General features: G+C 41.6%; 1 protein-coding gene and 1 non-coding gene across 3 annotated transcripts in view; both read right to left on the reverse strand.

Moving 5' to 3' along the window:
* Nucleotides 1–17,637, reverse strand: part of IARS1 (isoleucyl-tRNA synthetase 1) — a 69,947-nt gene extending 52,310 nt beyond the window's left edge. Inside the window, exons 1-6 of one of the 2 annotated variants that reach the window (XM_039216484.1) lie at nucleotides 17,561–17,637; nucleotides 11,431–11,556; nucleotides 10,586–10,742; nucleotides 10,218–10,337; nucleotides 7,452–7,534; nucleotides 3,480–3,597 (exon numbers count right to left, since the gene is read on the reverse strand). In XM_039216484.1, coding sequence (XP_039072415.1) covers nucleotides 3,480–3,597; nucleotides 7,452–7,534; nucleotides 10,218–10,337; nucleotides 10,586–10,742; nucleotides 11,431–11,549 — 597 coding nt within the window. In that variant the 5' untranslated portion in view covers nucleotides 11,550–11,556; nucleotides 17,561–17,637. Of the gene's footprint in view, nucleotides 1–3,479; nucleotides 3,598–7,451; nucleotides 7,535–10,217; nucleotides 10,338–10,585; nucleotides 10,743–11,430; nucleotides 11,557–17,432; nucleotides 17,533–17,560 lie in introns of those variants that run through there. The other variant, XM_039216482.1, reaches the window with a different exon arrangement.
* On the reverse strand, nucleotides 14,151–14,282 carry LOC120219638. Its single transcript, XR_005525343.1, has one exon. It is a non-coding gene; the product is annotated as a small nucleolar RNA SNORA84 (small nucleolar RNA).
* Nucleotides 17,638–19,322: the final 1,685 nt, after the last annotated feature.

A 19,322-nucleotide genomic window follows, 5' to 3' on the forward strand; every position in this document is an offset into this window, starting at 1 on the left:
CATGATCTCGCGGTTCGTGGGTTCGGGCCCCGCGTCGGGCTCTGTGCTGACTGCCAGCTCAGAGCCTGGAGCCTGTTTCAGTCTGTGACTCCCTCTCTCTCTGACCCTCCCCTGCTCACGCTGTCTCTCTCTCTCTCCTAGAAATAAATAAAAACATTAAAAAAAATTAAAAAAAAAAATGTTCTTGGCAACACTGTTTGCTACCATTAAAAAAAGGGCTGGGGTACTTGGGTAGTTCAGTCGGTTAAGTGTCTGACTCTTGATCTTAGCTCAGGTCATGATCTCACAGTTCGTAGGATCAATCCCCAAGTCAGGCTCTGTGCTGATAGTAAGGAGACTGCTTGGGATTCTCTCTCTCTGCCCCTCCCCCACTCATACTTGCTCTATCTCAAAATAAATAAACATTAAAGAAAGGGCTATACATTTTAAAACTCAGATGTCTATCAAAAGAATGCCCTGCAATCTATTTGTTATATGAAATACTATACAGCAGTTAAAAATGAACTTCAAGCTACATGTATCAGGATGAATCTTTAAAACGGAATGTTTCCTCTGAAAGGCAAGGTGCAGGGTAAGTAGACTGCATGAGATTAAACACAAGCATAATGGGTGTCTGGGTGGCTCAGTCAGTTAGGTGACAGACTCTTGGTCTTGGCTCAGGTCATGATTTTGCAGTTTGTGGATTTGAGCCCCACATTGGGCTCTTCACTGACATTGTGGAGCCTACTTGGTATTCTTTCTCTCCGCTTTCTTCCACCCCCACCTCTCCTCTGCTTGCATTCTCACGCTCAATAAATAAACTTTAAAAACTTAAAAAAAAAAAAAAAAAAAAAAAAAAAGATAAGCATAAGAATGTTGTATACTGTTGGGGCGCCTGGGTGGCTTAGTCGGTTAAGCATCCGACTTTCGCTTAGGTCATGATCTCGCGGTTTGTGGGTTCGAGCCCCGCTTCGGGCTCTGTGCTGACTGCCAGCTCAGAGCCTGGAGCCTGTTTCAGTCTGTGACTCCCTCTCTCTCTCTGACCCTCCCCTGCTCACGCTGTCTCTCTCTCTCTCTTAGAAATAAATAAAACATTAAAAAATATGGCAGCATTTAAAAAAAAAAAAAAAGAATGTTGTATACTGTTTACATATACTTAGGGAAATAGCAAAAGTATTAAAATACGTATGGAAAGAAACATAAAATTCAGCACAGTGTTAACCTATCAGGTTGTAAGAAGGAAATGGAGGGGCGTCTGGGTGGCTCAGTCAGTTAAGCATCCGGCTTTGGCTTAGGTCATGATCTCACAGTTCGTGGGTTCGAGCCCCGTGTCAGGCTCTGTGCTGACAGCTAGCTCAGAGCCTGGAGCCTGCTTCAGATTCTGTATCTCCCTCTCTCTCTGACCCTCCCCTGCTCACCCTGTTTCTCTCTCTCTCAGAAATAAATAAAACATTAAAAAAACGTAAGGAAATGGAAAAGAGAAAGATGCTATAAATACATAAATTGTGGACTATTTATTTGGACAGAAACTACAACAAAAGATCCAAAATTACATACAACAGGAAGGACTGTAGAAACATAATGCTGAGTGAGAAAATAGATACAAACGAATACCATCATAAAAAAAAGTGACTCTCAATGGCATACGTGCTGAAGGACATAAACCCAAGATGGAAGTACCAATTTCTTTTTCTTTTAAATTTTTTAAATGTTTAGTTTTGAGAGTGAGATAGAGTGCAAGCGGGGAGGGGGGGCAGAGAGAGAGAGAGAGAGAGAGAGACAGACAGACAGACAGACAGAAACTGAAGAAGGCTCCAGGCTCCTAACTGTCAGCCCAGAGCCTGATGTGGGGCTCAAACTCATGAGTTGTGAGATCATGACCTGAGCTGAAGTCGGGTGCTTAACCCACTGAGCCACGCTAGTGCCCTTGGAAGTGCCAATTTCTACAAAATACAGAGGAGGTGGTCTAAATTAGACCATGGAGACATAATCAGCAAAATTCATTGTAGGAAACTCTGCAAGATAAAACCTGTTTCCTAAACAATAATCTGCAAGGGGAGGAAAAAAAAGAAAAAAAAAAAGAAAGTGAAATGGAGACCTGCGGATGAAAGCAGATCTAAAAACAAAACTATTACCATGTGTAAACCTTCCTTAGGTCCTGATTCAAAAACAAAACCAAACCAAAAAGAACAGAGGATAAAAAAAGACATGGTATTTGAGAGACAAATAGAGAATGTAAACACTGATGATATCCAGGTATTAGATCATTAGAATATTTCATATTCAGGATAACTGATGACTTTTGAAAATGTGATAATGGTAATATGGTAATATTAAAATAACCATTTTTTATGTCTTAAAGATATAAAATGGATCATTTATTAGTAAAATGATGTGTCTGAAATTTGCCTTGAAAGAGGGACTGGGAGAAGTGAGTGGGGTATGTGCTGAGGGGGCAGGACTGGCCACAGCTAACAGCTACTGGGGATACGTGACAGGCACATGGGAGTTAATTCATTATTTTGTCTACTTTTGTGTATGCTGGAAATTATCCATGTTAAAGGATCTTTCAAAAGTAAGCAAACACAGCAATATATTAAGGTATGACAGAGTTAGGCCTTCGATAACCAAGTACTTAGTATATTATTCTCTACATTTTTATGTGCTTAAAATATTGTATCTAAAAAATACAACATGACATGAGCTCTATCATCGAAAGCTATTTAGGAGATAACAGGACGCATCATGGCCACCTCAGAAGGATTTGCAAGGATCAAATGAGATGTATGAAAGCATTCTGTGAGATAAAAAGTGATTTGAAATAAAGCTTTAATGATATAATTAAGTCAAACAAACTAATGTTCTTTAAAAGCAAAGAGGGTTAAAGCCTCAGAAGTGAAAACACCTCTTGAATACATACACGAGAACTGATATTTCCTGTTTCAGAAGACTGCCTCCCGTCACTGTCTGTCTAGATAAGGTAAAGCACAGAGTATACTCTGGTGACATCACACTCGTCTAAACTCTCCCATCTTAGCAGTGACAGCTGCTATTCCATTCATCAGAAACAAAATAATAATACCGTCAACCAATCACAAATCAGATTTGGTTCCAAATACTTTTAACAAATGAACAAATGCTACGGGGTCCCAGCTGAGGCATCATCATGCCAACCAGCAACTCTTCCAAAGCAGTGACTGAAGGGAAAGAGGGAAAGCTGGACTGGTTAACCAGAGAGGCACAAAAATATGGTCAAAACAAGCAGAAGCTATCATACGAAAACACACCATTCACAAATCTCATGGGGAAAAATCCCTAATTTTTAATCTTAACAGAGCTCAGTTCAGCAAATGGCAACATCCCCAGCGCTGCGTAAGAAACAGTCAAACTGACAGACTCCCCATGCTAATGTTCCATTAGTTCCATGAGGAACTGGTACCATGATCACAACTGGTTAACCTCTGTGTGCACAAGTTAATGCCCAATGACGTTACACTCACCTTGTAGTTCTGGTGAGACTCGAAGTTGGAGAGTGGAGTGTTGCACGCGGTGGAGAAAGGCATAACTTTCACACCTCTGTACACAAGGCCCTTATCATAGAGCTGTTTGAAGACCCACCTAACAAGTAAAGAGACAGTTTTACAACAGTTACACAACCAAAATTCTGCCTCCCCAGACTCAAACATTTACACCAGTTTGTCTACAGAGTTTCTATCAGCCAGTCAAGTAGAAACATCAGGCTTCTCAACCTGGGGACTAGCTGGTAAATTACACCAGAGTAGTTGGAGATATTACGCAGTCATTAAAAAGTGCTAATATCCGTTTACGTGGGAAGATGTTTATGACTTCATGTTGAGTGAGAAAAGCGATACCATATTGTACAATGAGATACTAGTTGTGTAAAACTGTACATATCTGTATACATACCTACTATTTTTAGAGATGCTGAAAAAGCAGATTTTCACTAGTATGTTAACTACGGTTGGGATTTCGGAATTTTTGCTTAATAGTTTTCCAGTATATTGCTTAAATTTTACTCTAACAGGTACTTTTACAAAAGCAATTTAAAAGGAGTAAACCACTGGGATTAGGATACTCTCCTACAGTTGGGCAAAAACTTTTACTAAACACTTAACCACGTTGCTTTAAGCCAAATGCACCAAAACGTTGAAATATCACTGGTAACAGTTATCCCAGGTTCTCCCGTGGGGACTACTCACCTGTCCCACTTGGAAGTCAGGATGCACTGGGGGGAACCCTTAATTCTGCCACAATGTATAGTTTTTATAGTCTAATTCCTATGTGTTTGGTACAATGAGTTAAACTTTTTCATTTGCTAAAATACATTTTTATGAAAAACTGTGCATATTTTTTCACGGTATTGCTTGGCTTTAAACAAAGATTAAAAAGTGATGTTTTATATCAAATCTCCCAAGTTTATTAATTCTTTTTGAGCCATACTTGACATGTAATTTTGTATTTGGATTTGATATTTATACATACTGTGAAATCACAGTAAATCCAGTTACTGTCCACCACTAAGGTTGCAACAATTTTATTTTTCTTATGGTAAGAACTTTTAATATTTATCATCTGGGCAACTTTTAAATATGCACAATAGTATTCACTATGGTCACCGTGCTATATGATACATATCCAATATTTATTTATAACTGGAAGTCTGTACCTCTTGACCCACTTTACCCACCTCCAACCCCCATTCTGTTCCCTGTGTCTATGAGTTGTGTTTTTTTAGATTTTACATGTAGTGAAATCATATGGTATTTGTCTTTCTGACTTATGTCACTTAGCATAATATCCTCAAGGTCTTTCCATGTTGTCACAAATGGCAAGATTTACTTTTACATGGTTGGGTAATAATCTATTTTAGACACATATACACTCACATTTTTTTTTAATCTATTTATCAATTGGTGGACATGTAGGTTGACTCCCTATCTTGGGTACTGTACCTAATACTGTGATGAACGTAAAGATACATATCTTTTTTGAATTAGCATTTTCATTTTTTTTGGATAAATACTCAGAAGTAGATACATATCTTTTTTGAATTAGCATTTTCATTTTTTTTGGATAAATACTCAGAAGTAGAAATGCTACATCATGTGGTATTCCATTTTTAATTTTTTGAGGACACTCCATACTGTTTTCCATACTATCCATACCAATCTACATTCCCACCAACAATGCACAAAGATTCCATTTTCTGCATATTTTTGCCAACATTTATTATTTCTTCTCTTTTGGATCCTAGTCATTTTGACAGGGATAAGGTGGTATCTCACCGTGATTCTGATTTGTATTTTCGTGATGCTGAGTATCTTTTCAGGTCTATTGGCATCTGCAGGTCGTCCTCAGGGGGAAAAATGTGTCTTTGGGTCTTCTGCACATTGTTAAATCAGATTTTCTTTTGCTACTGAGTTGTAGGAGTTTTTTAAAAAATATTTTGGATATTAATCCCTTACCAATACATGATGTACAAATATTTTGTCCCATTCAATGGGTTGCCATTTCATTTTGTTGAAGGCTTTTAATGTTTACTTATTTCTGAGAAACAGAGAGTGAGCCAGGGAGGGGCAGAGAAGGAGACAGAATTTGAAGCAGGCTCCAGGCTTTGAGCTGTCAGCACAGAGCCTGATGTGGGGCTTGAACCCACAAATCCTGAGATCATGGCCTGGGCCAAAGTTGGATGCTTAACTGAGGCACCCAGGTGCCCCGATTGTTGACAGGTTCTTTAACTGTGCAGAAACTCTTTAGTTTGATATTATCCCATTTGTTGATTTTTGCTTTTGCTGCCTTTCTTTTGGAGTCATATCTAAAAAAATCATTGCTGAGACGGATGTCAAGGAGCTTACTGCTGGTTTTCCTCTAGGAATTTTATGGTTTCAGGTCTTACATTCAAATCTTTATTCCATGTGATTTAATTTTTGTGTACGATGTAAGATACCAGTCTAGAACCATTCTTTTGCATCTGGCTGTCCAGCTTTCCCAGAACCATTTACTGAAGAGAGTGTCTGTTCTCCACTTATATTCTTGGCTCCTTAATTATTAGCCACATTTAAGTGTTCAACAGCTCTAATCCAGAGCATTAATAGTACCTTTTTTTTTTAGGTGCTTAACACAAATCCTGGTTTTCAGATGCTTCTCTAATCATGAGAAATCTAGCAGTTCAGTGACTATGAAGCCCCCTCTCCAAAGTCTCTGGCCTGTCGGAGAAACTTACAAGCATCCAACTTGGGTATACAGGCCTGGGGATGTGTTCACAGGGGCCTGTCAGAGTCAGAAGGTGTGAGAACTGCACCAAAGCATCTAGCTCCTCAAAGGCAAAGGACTTGGGCCAAGCATGTACCACAGATCTTGACTAAGAGAAATGCAAGCAGGTAGACAGGAAGGCAATAAGAGCCATGTGCACCTACAATACAGCACAAAGAAAGTGCCCTATACAGAACAGCTTTGCAACTCACCTGTCATTCTGTATAACTTAATAAAAGACTTCCTCAAGGTCTGAGATATATACTTAGGGCACTCTGCAATCATAATGGTGCTTCTTTGCCCATTAAGGATATGCAATGATCCTTATACTATTCTAAGAGGTTCGCCTACTAAGACTTTGGCAACACAATGGTTGTTCAGTAAAAACAAACTAATATTCATTTTGAAACAGCTATGCAAGGGACTGCACTATACAACTTGCCTCAGTATAAAATTCATATACACAGTCTCTTAGATTTCATTATTTAAAAAACAAAACAAACACAAATTTAAAAAATACTTCTGAAACTTAATTTTCCCTAAATTTGGTACCAAAATGGCAAAAATCTTTAACTGACATTAGGCCATTTATATTCTTTATCTGATTGACATGAACAATTATGTGTTCTGATGAAAAATACTAACGTATTTGGTTACAGGTTGCTGCTCAACTTGTTGGAACTATTATATACCACAGAATATATGCATATCGTATTACTTTAGTAGAATCCAAAATTTACTGAATTCAAATACAAATCTGGGGCGAGAGATAAACAGTTGGTGCATTGAGGATTTTTAGGACAGTGAAAATCCTGTGTGATGCTAGAATGATGGCTAGAATGTATACACCAAGAGTAAATCTGAAAGTGGACGTTGGGTGATTATGATGTGTCAGTGTATGTTCATTAATGGTAACAAATATACCACCTCTGGTGGGGATGTTGATAATGGGGAGGCTGTGCATGTGTTAGGGTACAGGGAATATGGAAAATCTTTGTACTTTCCTCTCAATCTGCTGTGAATCTTAAAGTGCTCTAAAAAATAAAATAATAAAGTTTTAAAAACATAAACAAAACAAATCCATCCCAGATACTTCATATAAATAATTGTGAATCTGAAAAACTGATTCATGCTAGATAATCTCACCACTAAACAATAAACAGAATATTCATTATATTTACAATTTCAAATAAACCTACCAGACAGATTCCATGAACTGTGGATAGAGAGTTTTGTAGTCATTGTCAAAGTCAATCCATCGGCCAAGTCTGGTAACAGTAGACTTTAAAAATATGAACATCAGAGTTATTAGACAATGATATTTGTTACTTCAATGTGTTATATTTGTATCATCACCGTGTACGATGATTTTGGAAAAACAGAACCACCAATGTTTCAAGTAAATCTATGTAAGGTTAAGAACCAGTTTTCTTGACATTCGTCTTACCTGCACAGGATTTATTTATAAATATTAATATTCCTTTATAAAAGTCTACCCAAAGTGACATTTGGCAAATACCTCAGGTATAATTGCTGGTGGCAAGAATCAGCAATGGATGCTAAAACTCCTAAACAAAAGTATAAGAAACAGAATATTTGCAAAAAATCTCCCTACAGCATACATAATTACAAAGGAAAAGCTACAAATTAACAACAGAGAAACCTGACCTATATTACCTCAGAGAACAAAATTAATGTCACCAATGAAACATATCAGTATCACAGGCCTCCTGACAAGACAGATCGAGAAGGGCATGACGTCACTTCTGAGCATTCTTTATCAAAAACGCATACATAACCTAAACTTAATCATTAGAAAACATCAGACTTTGGGAGACTTTCTAGAAAATAATTGGTCTGTACTCTTTAAAAGTGACAAGGTCGGGGCACCTGGCTCAGCCAGTAGAGCATGCAACTCTTGATCTTGGGGTCTTGAGTTCTGGCCTCCCATTGTGTGTAGAGATTAAATAAATAAATTTTTTAAAAGTTTTTTTTTTTTTTTTTTTTTAAAGTGACAAGGTCACGAAAGACAAAGAAAGACTGAGGGAATCCTCTAGCTTGAAGGAGAATAAGGAAGTATGACAACAGAATGCAATGTACATTCCTATACAGCCTCCTGGATCTGCAATATTTAGCATAACTGGTTAAATTTGAAAAAGGCCTATTATATTTTATCAGTGTTAATTTCTTGCTTTTTCATAATTACATTATGATTATTAAAAGTGTTAGAATTTGGGAAGTAGGGAAGAATATGAATTCTTCATAACTGTTTTTGTAATTTTTTATTAAGTCCGAATCACTCAAAAATGAAATGTTAAAAAAATAATTTTAAGGTAAAAAAGCTATATGCATATTATATTCTTTGGATTTTTCCCTTCTGGTAATCAGGCAACAAAGTCTGACTGAAGAAAGTTACTCCTCAGAGTCTGGAGCCTACTTCACATTCTGTGTCTCCCTCTCTCTCTGCTCCTCTCTTGGTCATACTCTGTCTCTCTCTCTCTGAGAAACAAACATTAAACATTTTTTTAAATTAAAAAGTAAAAATGTTAGAGTAGGAGAAAATGGAGGAGCTTTGAATTTAGGTGTGATGAAATCAGATTTTATTCACCAATCAAGAGAAACTACTCAAAATGCTGAGCAGGGCAGGGCATCTACAGTCTGTCGGAGAGAGAACCTGGCAGGCTGAGTGCCGAGAACAGGTGCAAGAGACCAATTAGGAGATGGTTACAGAAACGAAGGGGAGGGTAAGAGGGAGCCCAGGGACGGAATGAAATGACCAGATAAGAGACAATGAACAAGAAAAACTTGACAGGGTTTGGCATTTGATTTGCTGACGAGCATCATCATGTGTGAAACCCAGAAGACTGACAGCATCTGCAGAACAAGGAATTTGGAACAAGTTTGAGAAGTCAAAGTGGTTAAGATGATGAGATGGAAAAAATACAAGTCAGACATGTTTTCTTTTTCTTTTTTTTTTTTAATGTTCTTATTTATTTCTAGGAGACAGAGAGAGAGACAGCGTGAGCAGGGGAGGGTCAGAGAGAGAGGGAGTCACAGACAGAAACAGGCTCCAGGCTCTGAGCTGGCCGTCAGCACAGAGCCCGACGCGGGGCTCGAACCCACGAACCGTGAGATCATGACCCAAGCGAAAGTTGGACGCTTAACCAACTAAGCCACCCAGGCACCCCTAGTCAGACATGTTTTCAAGTTACACATACATAGTAGCTAGAGAGCCAGCAAAGAAAGGGGGAGCTGAGGATATCTGCTCCTCGGCCCATGAGAATGAGAGAGACGAGAGATCTGTCAGTCCTTCAAAGGACTCACTAACAGAAGCAATGGTAGGATGGGAGTCAAATTAATATAACAGTGAGCCCAAATTTGCACTGTTTTTAACATCTGAATTTTAGGGGGCACCTGGATGGCTCAGTTGGTTAAAGCGTCTGACTTCTGCTCAGGTTATGATCACGGTTCATGGGTTCGAGCCCCACGTTGGGCTCTGTGCTGACAGCTCAGAGCCTGGAGCCTGCTTCAGATTCTGTGTCTCCCTCTCTCTCTGACCCTCACCTGCTCACACTGTCTCTCTCTCTCAGCAATAAATAAAACATTAAAAAATTTTTTAAAAAAAATCTGAAGTTTTTTACTGCAATACTGAAGTTAATCAATGTGCTAGGACAGCCCAATTTCTGTCATACACAGTGAGCAGGTAGGAGATTAAATATGGAAGACCAATTGAGCACCCAGAAACAAGAAAAGAGAGGGCTCAGTTTAGGCTGACAGCTTAATAGGGTTGTACATGGAAGCTAAATAGTTCTTTAAAGAGAACGATCAACCTTTTTATGTCACAACCTCACACAGATAGCCATAGTTTTGGATGCATCTCATAAAAAACACAAAAAGAGTGTAAACCATATCAACTCCCATTTTAAAAAGTTTTTGTTCATTCTGCTGAAAATAACCCAACATACCTTCCACTCAGTGGAATATCTCATCACAATTGCTCGGCACTGATTGTTATACTCTACGATCCCCATTTTGGCTACATCCTCCGGTCCTCTGATCCCCAGTGTCTTATCAATTTCATATTCCTGAAAATTTGTGACAAGATTATTAATGTCCCTGCCTATGAAAAAGATTCAAGTCAGCAACTCTAGAACATTAAACAGTTTTAAAAAATACTAGGTCTCAAAAATCTACAGAGAAGATGAACTATAAATGGTTCTGTAGAAACAGAGTACATCATAGGAAAAATTCATCATACTATCACATATCATATAATGAAATCCAGTGCTTATTAAAAAATCAGAACATTATAAGGCTGGTGACTCAAACATACCACAGGTAAGCCATGACAATCCCATCCAAACCTTCTGTCAACGTGAAACCCACTCTGGTGAGCATATCTGGTAACTATATCTTTAATTGTCCCTGCAAGTATATGTCCATAGTGAGGCAGTCCAGTTGCAAAAGGAGGTCCATCGTAGAATGTAAATCTAATGGAGATAATAAAAATGTGTTGTTACTTTAAAACAGCAAAAATTTAGGATAGTTTTGTATAATTAGGTCCTATCACAACAGAGTCTTCAGGGAGAAGAAAAGCAGCAAGATAAAAAAATTCACAGACATACATGGTTAGGTATTTACTGAAAGTCCTGCCTTCAAAAAAAAACTAGGTATGGTGGAGCTGAGTGACCTCCATCAGACCATCCACACTTTGTTTTTTAGCCATGACATAAAGCAAGTCACTCACCCTGATCCTGAGTTACCTCATCAGTAAAACAGGGCAACAATTTCTATCACATAGTTTTTGAATACTGGAGACATGATGAAAACAGTAAAGAAAGGACTGGTTTTCAGGTGAATAGAGACTAGAGGCAGGAAGTACTCCAAAAGGAAGCTAAGACTAGTCTAAGTGCTTAAATGAAGGTAGTAATAATGAGAAACATGGAAAGGAAGAGGGTGATACATAAACTCTAGAAGACCTTTTAAAGAAAAGGAATCTAGCCTGATATTTAAAAACTCATCCATTCAACATGTACCTACTGCTGAAAGTACCCACTACATAGAGAGCAAGACGACTCTGGAACACAAAGGTGAATGGGGGTTTCTGCTTTCATGGAACTTAAGTCTAAAAAATGACTATTCTTAAGGACTCTACCATTACCAAAGGAATTTACATACTTTGGCTTATGTTTTGATTGCTTTAAACATTCCTGAAAACAATTAAATTCAGACCAGAACTGCAAGATTTTTTCTTCTTCAGCAGGAAAATTGATGTTTTCTGGAACTTGCTGAACCATTTTGTTGCTGCAAGAGAAATTAAATTTTTTATTCTCAACAGAGAATTCAGGAATTACAGAACAGCATATAGTAAAATGAATATATATATATTACAATTCATCACACTACATGACACCTAAAAAAAATTACAGCTTTTTAAAATTAAAGTCCAGCCCTTTAAGTATAAAATTCAGTGGTCTGTAGCACATTCATTGGTTGTGCAACCATAGCACGTCTAATTCCCAAGCATCTTTATCACTGCGCACCCCTTCCAAAAACCTGTACACGTTAGCAGTCATTCTCCAGTCCCTCCTTCTCCAGGCCCCTGGGAACCATTAATCTGCTTCCTGTCCTATGAGTTTTCCTATTCAGGACATTTCATATAAATGGAATCGTGTGTCTGGCTTTCGAGAATTGTTTTCAAAGTTCATCCATGTTGTAACAAATCTTCATACTTCAATACTTTTGGCGGTTGAGTAAATATTTCATGGTATGGATACGTCACAGTTTATCCATTCATTAGTTCATGGACATTAGGGATGTTTCCAACTTTTGGCTAATATAAACAATCCTGCTATGAATATTCATGTATAAGTTATCATATGGATGTATGTTTTCAGTTCTCTTGGGTAAATATATCCAGGAGTAGAATTGCTGGATCATATGGTAACTGTTTAACTTTTGGGAAACTACCAAAAAATGTTTTCTAAAGTTGTCTCATTTTATATTTTCCCCAGGAGTGAATGAGTATACCAGTTTTTCTACATCCTCACTTCTTATTACCCATTTTTGGATTATAGGAAATCCTAACAGGTATGAAGTAGTATCTCATGGTTTTGATCTGCATTTTCCTGATGATTAGTTGAGCACATTTTCATGTGCTAATGGGCAATATTTATCTCTTATTAGGAGAAATGTCCATTCATCCTTTGTCCAATGTTTAAAATGGGTTTTTAATTGTTGAGTTGTTAAGAGTTCTTTGTATATTTTAGATACAAGTTCCTTATTAGTTATAGAATCTGCAAATATTTTCTCCATTCGGTGGGTTATCCTTTTATTTTCTTCATGTAAGCTGCTAAAGCACAAACACTTAAAATTTTTTTAATTTATTTTTGAGACAGAGTAAGACAGAGCATGAGTGGGGAAGAGGCAGAGAGAGAGGGAGACACAGAATCCAAAGCAGGCTCCAGGCTCTAAGCTGTAAGCACAGAGGCCAACGTGGGGATCGAACTCATGAGCTGTGAGATCATGACCTGAGCCAAATTCAGATGCCCAACCGACTGAGCCACCCAGGAGCCCCACTTTTTAAAATTTCTGGAAAATGTTTTTGATTACTTTAATAGAAAGAGAGAAAGAGAGAGAGAGAGAGAGAGAGAGAGAGAGACAGAGAAGGGCAGAGAGAAAGGGAGACAGAAAATCCCAAAGAGGCTCTGCACAGACATGGCATAGCCCAACATGCGTCTATTTGGAGGTCAAGCTCACAAACCATGAGATGTTGATATGAGTGAGATTAAGAGTTAGATGCTTAACTAACTGAGCCACCCAGGTGTCTCCATCTATTTTTTAAAAATATTTATTTATTTTGAGAGTGACCCCATGTGGGAGAGGGATAGAGGGAGAGGGAGAGAATTCCCACCAGCACAGAGCCCGACTTGGGGCTCAGGGACCGTCACATCATGACCTGAGTCAAAATCAAAAGTGGGATGCTTAAGTGACTGTGTCACCTAGGTACTCATCATTTACTTCTGAGATGCAAGGCTGTCTTGGACATCCTGTTCTATACAGGAAAAAAAGAAGAAAAGGACGGGTGGACCATTTAATGAATCCAAGCATCCGTTTCTGACTAGGTATGCCACAAAATGGTATTAAAGAGAAGTTGAGGGCACCTGGGTGGCTCAGTCAGTTAAGTGTCCGACTTTGGCTCAGGTCATGATCTCGCGGTTCGTAGGTTTGAGCCCCGTGTCAGGCTCTGTGCTGACAGCTCAGAGCCTGGAGCCTGTTTCAGATTCTGTAACTCCCTCTCTCTCTCTGACCCTCCTCTGCTCACGCTGTCTCTCTCTCTCTCAGAAATAAATAAAACATTAAATAAAATCGCAGTTGAATGGCATTTTTGACCTTTGGATCTTGTTACAATATCCAGCCTTTCGTAGACAGAGTGTTTGTACACGTCTTGATTTATTAGGGGTCCTGCTGGTTCAGTGACTACCTTCTTAGAGGCCAACTGAAACCTAAGTGGTTACATTTGAAGATTAACACATGTTTGGATATCAACACATTTATTTCTGTCACTTCTAATATTCCTCAAGGCTGCTTCTACAAATTCCAGCATCTACAGGAGCTACTGACAATAGACTTGCCATCCCCACCTTGGCTGGAGGAGTTGGAACCTGTATTTTAACAAGATACCTGGGGATCAGCCTACACATCAAAGTTTGTGAGTCACTACTCTTGAACTATTTTAACCGTTATTCAGGAATATCTATCTGAAGTTTTCTTATTTTATTTTTTTGAGAAAATACTATTTAAGCTTTCTGTGAAAAGGCTCATACATAACTTTTATAAAACTTTCTAGGGAGCTTCGACTCAAGATAATGGCACTAGTTATCCACTAACTAGAAGAGCCATGTATCAGTGACCGGGCTATGGTGGCTGCTGAGGAGAAACAGCCCCCATGCATAAATCACAGGATTGCTCTAGCCCTTCACATCCACTGGAGAGCTGTACCTGCAAACAGCATCCAGTAACCACAGGGCCTGGGGTGTGGGGAGCAGAAAGAGGAGGGGAGATTAACCACCAGGTCATGCTAAGGGAAGCAACATCCTCTTCCTCTCTCTAGCCATAACCCTCACCCTCCAATCTTCTGCATTCCAGACTCTCTCAGACCTTTTTAGTGGCAACCTCCTGTTCAGAAATGTGTGTATACCTCCTTGATCTTTACTGGCGTTTACTTCAACAGGTCTTAGAAATGCACACAAAAATATTTTTGTTTACAACAAATATCCTGCTCTTCCTTGCCATGCCTGCTCTAGTCTTTAATTCGATGGTACTCGTAGTTCCACTATTCCTTCCCACTACCTGAAATTTCTGAGTCCCCCACTTGATAGGACCGGATAATCATCACATCCAATTGGCCACCAAAGTTATGTGGGTCAGACCTCTAAGTCTGTTTCTGTTCTTTCTTCTGCCCTCCCATGTCTTCTCAGTATGTTACTAGAGTTAAATTTAATCCCAGAAGTGGGTCTATCTCCAGCCCTTTCTCGGTTTGGTGGTATCGTATTAATGTATACCCCACAGATATACTTACACAAATGTATAAGATATTAACTGAAGCAATGTTCCTATAAACACCTGAATAAGTAAATACCCATGAATAAGTGACTAAAATAAATTGTGGTACATAATACCACATAGACATTAAAAATAATCATAATATATTAGTGCACCTCGGTGTCTCAGTCACTGACTGAGCATTTGACTTTGGCTCAAGTCACAAAATCACAGTTTTTGAGTTCAAGTACCACATCAGGCTCGCTGCTTCAGATCTTTGACTCCCCCTCTGTCTGCTCCTCCCCAGTTCACTGTCTCTCTCTCAAAAACAAACATTTGAAAAAATAATCATAATATATCAAATACTGCCAAATGTTGAGAAAGAAAAAAGTCACCATTCTAGTAATTTATACCATGTGCATTAGCATTTTCAAGAAACTTAAAAATATACGTATGTAAATGAAATCTATGTTTAAGTAATTTTGTATTTGAATTTAGAAGGCTACCCACCCAACTAAGCTATGGCTACCATCAGGGAGAAGGATTAGGAGGGGGAAGGAATGAAAGAGCACATTTTTATTTATTACTTATATACCACTTTTTTATGTTTTTTTAAATGCTTTATTTATTTCTAAGAGAGAGAAAGAGAAAGACAGACAGCGCCAGCAGGGGAGGGTCAGAGAGAGAGGGTGTCACAGACTCTGAAACAGGCTCCAGGCTCTGAGCTGGCAGTCAGCACAGAGCCCGACGCGGGGCTCAAACCCATGAACCGCGAGATCATGACCTAAGCGAAAGTCGGACGCTTAACCGACTAAGCCACCCAGGCGCCCCTATATACCACTTTTCTAAGGACTAACTTCATTACAAAAACGTTTAAAATAAAGAGAAAAATACTGTACCTAACACACCACCTTTCTAAGGAAGAAGCTCTGAAAATACCATTTTTGTATTTAAAAAAATCCAATGACTCCTCTCACACAACAATATTCTGTTAAAGACTTTTCAAGAGGGCAGTCAAGGCCACTTTCCCCCAAATTGCTACTTTTCCTCCTGACCTTCACTCATAAAACGCAGGCAGCAGCTCCATCACCCTCTTGCAGGCGGCTGAGAAACCATACTGCATTCCTGCAGCTCTCTCCGCAGACTCCAGCACTACTTATTAAGTAACTACTTTCCTCTGAGGCTTTTATCAAGCCCCCTTTTCAGAATTAATATCCTCCCTTTCTCCCGGACCTGTTCCTCTCCCACACGAGCTCCCGTGCAGCTGGACATGTGCTGCCTGCAGAAGCATCTCACTGTCCTCCCTCCAGTAAGCTAGCACATGGTAAGTGCTCAAACCCGACCGTCTGAAAGAATCCGCGATCCGGGTCCTCAGTCTCCACCCACGACCCTACTCCCACCTGCCTTTTCAATATGCCCTCCTGCACACGACAACGGAAAGGCTTTGGAACCTGATAGTTGTGGCTGCCACCACTGGACATGTTGAGCTATAGGAAAAGTTACTCGACCTTTAAATCTCCAATGTGTCCTCTGTAAAATAAAGGTAACACACTCACAATGCTAATTAATACTAACTGAAATATTGGCTCTCACATGTCAGCTTTGTAAACTATTATTACTTCTTTGTCCGGAAATTCCATCCTATCGCTCTTGCCGCTCACTGTCACCGTTATCTATCACCTTTCCAAACACACTTAAGGGTGTATCTATGGGGCGCCTGGGGGGCTCAGTCAGTTAAATGCCGACTTCGGTTCAGGCCATGATCTCACGGTTCGTGCGTTCGAGCCCCACGTCGGGCTCTGTGCTGACGGCTCAGAGCCTGGAGCCTGTTTCGGATTCTGTGTCTCCCTCTCTCTCTCTCTCTCTGACCCTCCCCTGCTCATGCTCTCTCTCTCTCTCACAAATAAATAAAAAACATTAAAAATTAAAAAAAAAAAAAGAGTGTATCTATGCTTGGCTCGCTTCTCTTCCCTGGAATTCACTCTTCAATCACTTACATAGAGAATATGTTGTCCTGACACTCTAAAAGCTGCAGGGACACCGGCACCACCACACCTCGGGAAGAACACACGCACTTTCTGATCCTGCCATAACCTCGGGACTCTCTCCGCTCCAGTTCCTATTCACCTTCAAGGCCCCAAGCCCACCGCGGCTCCTAACCCTCCCCTTCTCGCAGCTACAGATCCCACTGGAGAACGGTCTTCCCCTCCCCTGCTCCCAGCGGCACACGGCGTTATCAGACTGTGTCACGCTGTGCTCACTCCCCTTGAGCTCCAGGGCCCTGGCGGCAAACTCCTTCCCGCTGGCCTAGGACTAGATGGTTCCTACGAACGCCGCGCTCAAGTCGTCTCGCCCATCCTCTGAATTTCTCTAGCAAACTACCACACCAAATGCTCGCGACCACTCCAGGGGCCCAGCAAGCAGGGCGGGGCACCCGGGGGACCCCGCGGGCAGGCCGGTGGGGAGGGAGTAACCTGCGGCGACCCCGTGGGCGGGGGGGGGGGGAGTACCCAGGGCGACCCCCCAGGCACAGCGCGGGGGAAGGGGGGAGGGGGGAATAATCCGGGGCGACCCCGCGGGCAATGACGGGAGGCGGCGAGTAACCTGAGGCGACCCCGCGGGCAGGGCGGTGGTACCTGGGGCGACCCCGCGAGCAGGTCGGGGGTACGTGGAGCGAGACCGCGAGCAGGACAATGGTACCCTGGGCAGCCCCGCAGGTAGGGCAGGGTAAACTCGGACGACCCTGCGGGTAGGGCGTGGGTACCTGAAGGGCCCCGGAGCGGGAGCGCCACCGAAAGTCGCGTCCACGCCGCAGCCGGGCGTCCAGAGGTGACGCAACGCTCTGACAGAGCCGGGCGGAAAAGAAGAGGCCGGTCTGCATCGACCAATCAGAGTGCGCTGCCCAACACCCACCAACAAGTCGGGCCTCGATTGGCCGCACGGGCCCAACTACGCCCGCTCGGGCGTGCGCGGCGTGCGCGCTAGGAAGGCGGCAGCGCGACCCAGCAGGGCGGCTCCCTCGCGGCCCTCTGGCGGACTTAGTGGCTGCGCGGGGATGCTGGGGCCCGGGGGCAGCGCGGGGAGACTGATGTGCCTGCTGACCGCGCGTCTTACACAGGTGTGCCCGCTTGTCAGGGTTCACCTGGCTGTGCGCGGGACACCTGTGCATTTCCCCAACTCGCAATTCGGGAGTGGCGACGGCGGCCTAGGGGATTCCGCCTTGGGGCCTTGTCGCCGGGGAGCCTCCGCGGGAGCCACTGCCGTGGAGGGTGACTGCCGCAGGAGTCCGTGTCGTAGACACCCGCGCCGGGTCACGCCGGGACTGGCGAGATTGCATTCCCAGGCCACACGACAGGCCCGCTAACACGTACCCTGGATGCGGGGCCCCGGGGTGTGCGTTGGCACTGGGCGCTCCGGTGACGCCTCTGGCACCCGGATTCCTGCCTGCCCAGGTCGTATCTGGGAGCGGCTGGGGTGTCGGTGGTCAGGGGGACCTCAAGAAGCCCGCCCTTGCGTGCACCTCTTCCGGAGTTCTCCTGGTTCCACTGTAGAAGTCCTGCTAAACTGGCGCAGTGAAAACAGGTCACAAAATAGGGGAGGAAATGCCTGGTAACCTGCTTTAAAGTTAGTACTGTTTTAACGTTTCCTGTAATGAAAACAAAGCTTACTTGCTTCCTCATCTGCTCACTTACAATGTATTATCACTGCTGGGGGTTTGCCTGTCACGTTCTGGATCCGCTGGTTAAAAACGAAAGGGAATCTGGAGCCACGCAAAGGGCAGCAGACAAGCAGGCTTTGGCACCAGAAGCTGTGAAGGGAATCTTAGAAATTCAGACAAATTCTGTATGTAACTGCTTATTGTATCCATTAGAGGAACAGAAAGAGAAAAAAAACTGGCTGAGAATGTATAGAAAGCATGCTAAGTTTAAGAACATTTTGACTAGTTTGTGTAAGCATATATCCAGTAGTCTACTTACCATCTAGAATGCCCCATCTAGAATGCCCCACCAGTGTTATGGATTAGAGTAAGGGGGTTTCATTTCCTTGCTGAAATGGGTAACTCCAGTCAGTAACTCTGTTGGACACACTAGTGATGTTTCCTCAGCTTATAACTACAAGTACTTGGAACCTGTGTTTTGCATTTGCCAAGTTGCCACCTTGTCTGTCCAGACAAGAGCAGGGAAGAAGGCTCCCAGATATGTGTCCAGGAAAAAAGGTGGGGTAATAGGTTTGATTATTTAAATCTTGGATTGAGAAAACATCTTCTGGTACTGTCAGAAGGTGTAAGACTGAAAGTCTTTGTCTTCCTGGTTCAACTAGAAAGAAGTTGAACAAGAAAGAGATTCTAGAAAAAAGGTTATACTACTTGGATCAGTCGAATCCTCACTTGTTAAGAGTAGAAGACGATGCGTAGTTTCTAACACTGAAAACCAAGAGATCACAGTATTAGCATGTGAGAGATACAGAGGTAAGTATCAGAGGACGCGTAAAATTGTTGAAGGTGTTTGTATCTTGGCAGCGGGAAT

This window comes from Hyaena hyaena, unplaced genomic scaffold (assembly GCF_003009895.1).
Source record: "Hyaena hyaena isolate Hyena2069 unplaced genomic scaffold, ASM300989v1 scaffold_634, whole genome shotgun sequence".
NCBI lineage: Eukaryota > Metazoa > Chordata > Mammalia > Carnivora > Hyaenidae > Hyaena > Hyaena hyaena.